Source organism: Myripristis murdjan, chromosome 7 (assembly GCF_902150065.1).
Source record: "Myripristis murdjan chromosome 7, fMyrMur1.1, whole genome shotgun sequence".
In the NCBI taxonomy this organism is placed as follows: Eukaryota; Metazoa; Chordata; class Actinopteri; order Holocentriformes; family Holocentridae; genus Myripristis; species Myripristis murdjan.
This window is the reverse complement of record NC_043986.1, coordinates 5024018-5029286: the sequence shown is the minus strand read 5'-3', so window position 1 is coordinate 5029286 and position 5269 is coordinate 5024018. Positions and strand designations below refer to the sequence as shown.

General features: G+C 40.3%; 1 protein-coding gene across 1 annotated transcript; it reads right to left on the bottom strand.

Moving 5' to 3' along the window:
- Nucleotides 1–203: 203 nt before the first annotated feature.
- tmem81 (transmembrane protein 81) lies at nt 204–4606 on the bottom strand (the record flags this gene model as incomplete). Its single annotated transcript, XM_030056155.1, has 5 exons — nt 204–309; nt 485–672; nt 3019–3134; nt 4120–4265; nt 4472–4606. Coding segments are annotated over 5 exons (678 nt in total), but the record flags the coding sequence as incomplete, so codon positions are not given.
- Between the last annotated feature and the right edge of the window lie 663 nt (nt 4607–5269).

Genomic DNA, 5269 nt, shown 5'->3' with positions numbered 1-5269 from the left:
CATGAATATTAATATTGGACTGTCCAAATAAAACAGTTAAAATGACCTAATTAAACAAATTTAACTGAAAACTGAAGTCATAAAAATCCGTTTATTTATGTAGCTGCACAGCATCAGACAAACAAAAATATTAGAATAAAATAAAACAAAACAAGTTAAAAGCAAATCAAGCCATAAAATCAAATTAGCTGCAGATCCACCCGGTGACTCTGTCCTTCATCTCCTCGGCCTCGGCCTCCTCATCGCCCAGCAGCACAGGAGCAGCAGGAGCGACCCGACCACCAGGCCTGTGAGGCTGAAGCTGATCACCTTTACACACCAGAAACCAGAGGCTCGTGTCGTTATTATGCTTTTAAATTCATTTCAGCGGTCATAAAAGGGACACAGAACTCAGATTTCAATGAGCCTCTCCCTCCAGTCGCTATTCAATTATTCTGTAAATCCTCGCTGGCGTCCCGCAGAGCCGCGTGGGGCGTCACTGTACCGTGATGTGCAGGTCGCTGAGGAGGTCCGTCGCTGCGGTCCGGTTCTGGAAGCCGTCAGCCCACTGCCACCGGGCCAGGGAGCTGTCGTAGTGCAGGTTCAGGACGTCCTGGGGCAGAACCCGGACGCCCCAGTACGCCCTCTTCACCCTGCGGAGGGCGGCGTCCTGCACCTCACAGCGGTACGTGCCTACAAAACATGACTGACACATGACTGATGCTTTCTCTCTCTTATATCTGACAGTTGTGTGTGTGTGTGTGTGTGTGTGTGTGTGTGTGTGTGTGTGTGTTGCGGATGGGAATCACAAGAGGCCCCACAACATGATATTATCATGTTCCTAAAGTCACAGTACAGTGAGACCGTGATTTTAAACACTGTGCATCAGTGGAGAAGCCATGAATAGAAACAATTTTGGGTTGAATTTGAGATTTTTGCGTCTTTGCATCGATAAAATCCGATCCCTTTAATTATTCGATGCTCTATGCCTTTATTTAGAAACATGACCCATCCGATAATAACTCCTCTGTGCTGAGAAACAAACACACACACACACACACACACACACCGGCCAACCACACACTGAAAGCCCGAAAAAAAAAACACAGATTCTCCAAGACAGACGGACAGCTTGACAGATCAAAATGTCCGTTTGTGAAAGGTCATCATTTTATTTGGTTAATAAATAATCAAACTCACTGAATTGCACAGCATCACTCCTTTGCATCATTAAATCGCTCTTTTTTTATTTAACGTATCGGATCGCTGGCAGCGTGTCGAGATATGTGTCGTATCAGAAACCGTGTTTCCATCCACCTATTTTTATTCGCATTTTCAAAAATTGTGAAAAAAAAAAAAAAACTTGGATGTTAGCTCAAAACAGCTGGGGGATGCATTTTTTTCAAAATGGTGGGCTTGGGGTAATTTGTGCCAGTAGCACAACTTGTGATTATATACTATATATTACTTTATTGTATTTTATTGTTATTGTACATTGTCTTCTTACCTTTGATCACTAAAACTATTCAGATTCAGATGAAGATGATTTGCAGGTGCTCATTTTGGAAGTTTTATTTTGTTCTGGGTATGTGTTCATGTGGTGCTAGGCCTTGTTATAGAAAAGTGGCCTGTGATCTTGTTAAAATAATAAATAAATGTTAAATAAATAATTTTGTATTGAATTTGCTTTGCTTTTATATAGCATTATCATTTGTGAGATTAAAATGATCTCTTTTACTTTAATTATCAATGGCACAATTTACCCCAGTCTATTCTCTCTAATGGCACAATTTACCCCACACCGGGGGCAAGTTGTGCCACAAAACCACTTTTTTTTCAAAAGCTATATTTCTCAAACAGTTTATATAAGATCCAAAGTGATTGTTCCCAGGGATGCACAATATCCTAAACTATATGTGCATATTTTAGTTGGAGGCATTACTGTAATCCCCTCGCTTTAAAGGCACTTTAAGTAAAAATTGGCACTATTTACCCCACTCTCCCCTATGTATTCTATTGGTGGGATATCTGAGTTTGAATTATCCTGAAATTATCCTGAATTATCCTGAAATGATGATAATTTCACGAGGCAATGGTCTGTGTGGCGTCCTCAAAAAAAAAAAAAAAAAAAAAAAAAAATCGCCAGTTTTCTAGACTACCATATTGACCTGCATAAAAGACGACCCTGATTTTATGATGACCTCTCTTTTTCAAGACCCTTTTTTGGAAAAAAGGCTATACTTTTTATATGGACAAAATCTTGTTTGAATAAAAAAGCCACTGGCTGGTATCAGGCGGCCGGCTCGCGGGGGGCGGTGGGAGTAGTAACATGGAAGGGCACAAGCCAGCAATTTCGCCGAGGGCGGCAACATAGGCAGAACCGCCACTGCTGGCCAAACAAGACACACACATGACTCCTTCTTCTTTCTTTTTGTTCACAACATTCAAAAATGACCAAATACACTGAAATTAATGGATACAGAGTGAATTAAAGCAAAAAACAAAGAAATTGGGAACTGGCTCGTTCACTTCAAAGAGCCGTTCAAAAGAATCGACTCGTTCGCGAACGACCCATCACTGTTAAGAACAAAAAAATAGTAAAAATAGTAAAAACACATACCCTATCAGCCTCTAATTTTAGATGAATCGGTTAAAATTTAAATTCACAGTTTTCCGTCCACACAGTTTGAATATATCAAACAAGTTTTCCTCTGTCTGATGTCCAGCAGTAACATCGACCAACACGCTTATTTTAATAAATGAATAAATGAAAATGATGGGAAAACTTCCTCTCTTATGAGATAAAACAGATGCTGACAAAGTTTTCATCCTTGAGTCATTTTTACTGCAGCAAAATGGGACAGGCTGACCAACTCTGCCATGAAAACTCTCATCAATTCTTGGCGATACAATATCGATACATGGCGTTCGTGTATCGATACAATATTGCAGCACAAAATATTGCGATACTGTGCTGAATTGATGTTTGCTTCCCCCCGTCCCTGGCATGTGTGTGTGTGTGTGTGTGTGTGTGCTGACCTGCGTCGTCCTCCCTGACCGGGTCCAGCACCACTCGGTCCAGCAGGGGAGCCTCCCAGCGGGCAAACAGGGCGTCATCGGAGCTGATCACCCCCCGGGCGTAACGCCACGACACCCTGCGCCGCGACAAACACACGAGACACACTCCGACTGCCGCCACACGGGACCGAATCCACATTCAAATAACAGGAAACACATTTAGACATATGACACTTCTTCAGTCTGTGTGGTCGCACTCGATTCAAGCGTCGTTTCTTCTCCACGCAGCGTCTCAGCCTCAACCAAAAAACTTTTAAACGCCTTTTGTTGAATTAAAGTTTAATTCATTAAATGTTGTTTGTGCAGCATCAAAGCGATTAGTTATAGTTTAGATGCCAAAAACAACCTCGATCCCACTGGAAGGGTGAGTGCATTTAGAAATATGATGCTTAACTGGAAAAAAAAAGTGAGAGGAGGAAAAACAAGCCAATTAAAAATCAGATTAATTAGGAATAGTGTTTGTTTACAAAGGAACAAAACATATGAATATCTCACATTAGCTGCCACTAAGCCGTGTGCTCTAGATAACCTTTAATTTAATTTAATTTAATTTAATTTAATTAGTGAAACATTTACAGAGAAATAAAAAACTGACAAATAAGTCTGTTTTATGGCAGTTTGAAATATGTTGCTTTGTTCTTAGAAAAGTGTTTTATTTACTATGAAACAAAATGTGACACTGAAGTAAAAATAACACGGTTAACGTAACTCACAAACTTTTTTTTTTTTTTTTTTAATCTAATTCGCTCTTGTCTTCTCGGCTCAGCAACATGTTTTAACAGTGTCGGTCCAACAGATTATAGAGACTTTAATCGACTTAAAAACCTAAATCTGTACTCTGTGACTGTGAGATTGTGTTTTTATCTGATAATGAAAATAAATAAATAAATAAATGACTAGGAATCGGTTAAGTCTGGCTGATCCTGGACTGCAAAACTGAGGATTAGAACATTTATATTCTAACACTGTATCATGCTGCGATTGTAATCCGGATTAAAAGTCCTAAACGTCTGCAGAACTCCCGAAACTTCATCCGGATGCGCCATCCACCCCCCTCCTCACCTCCAGGAGTACCTCCCCATCGCCTCCATCACTTCGCCCACGCAGTCCAGCACCAGCCGCTGCCCCGTCGTCACGGTAACCGTCCTGAGTCCACATTGCCACGACTCCAGACATTTTGCCTTTCGCTCCCTGCACACCTTGGACACCTTCGATCCGTTGGTTCACACGTACAGATGATGAAAATTACCAAAACATTTAAAGAGAAAAGAAAAGTCTAACTCTGACATATTGGTCTCCTAGTAAAATCTCAGGTCTGTAAGTAAAAGATTAAACATATTTCTCATGAAAATATGGCGGATAATATGGCTGAAAAACCTGCCTCTCCTTCCTCTGGGCTTCCGTCCGTCTCTGCTGTGCCTCCCTTCAGGAAACACAGCGTCTGTGTTTTCACCCCCAGCCCGCAGGTGGCGCTGCAGGGCGAGCTGTCGACGATCACCTCGGCCAGCGCCTCCTCCGCCTCCTCCGCTGAGGTGGAGGGTCGTCGGAGGAGGAGGCAGAGGAGGAGGAGGATGAGACGAAGCTTCATGTGTGTTTGATGATAAAATCTGAGCGAGACATTTAAAAAAAAAAAAAAAAAAAAAAGATAAAAGTCAAATCTCACCTTTCACTACTGGAAATTATTTTCAAGTCATAAAAATCCGTTTATTTATATAGCTGCACAACATCAGACAAACAAAAATGTTAGAATAAAACAAAACAAGTTAAAAGCAAATCAAGCTATAAAATCAAATTAGTCCATTCAAGCAAATTACACTAAATACATTTTATTAATTAAATGAAATTATATAGAAACCTGAAAAGCCAGCGAGAAAGCAAATCCAGTCTGTGATATTTTAATTTAAGGAAACCAAAGAGTATTGTAAGTGTTTATCCAGCACTTTGTGTGTGAATTTCAGTGTGAAGTTTCATGTTCGGGTTGTCCATAACATTTGCCTTTTTTTTTTTTTTTCGTGACTTTAATAAGATGAAACTGCCAAACAGGATCATGAACATTTTTTATGTTAAATTAGGCAAAAAGTAATGAACACTCACTTTATTTGGACTGTCCAATCTTAATATTCAGCGAAGTATCAGCTAACTTTCAACCTGGGATCAACTTTGTGTCAGCTGGCATGAATAATAGGTTAAAACACATGAATATTAATATTGG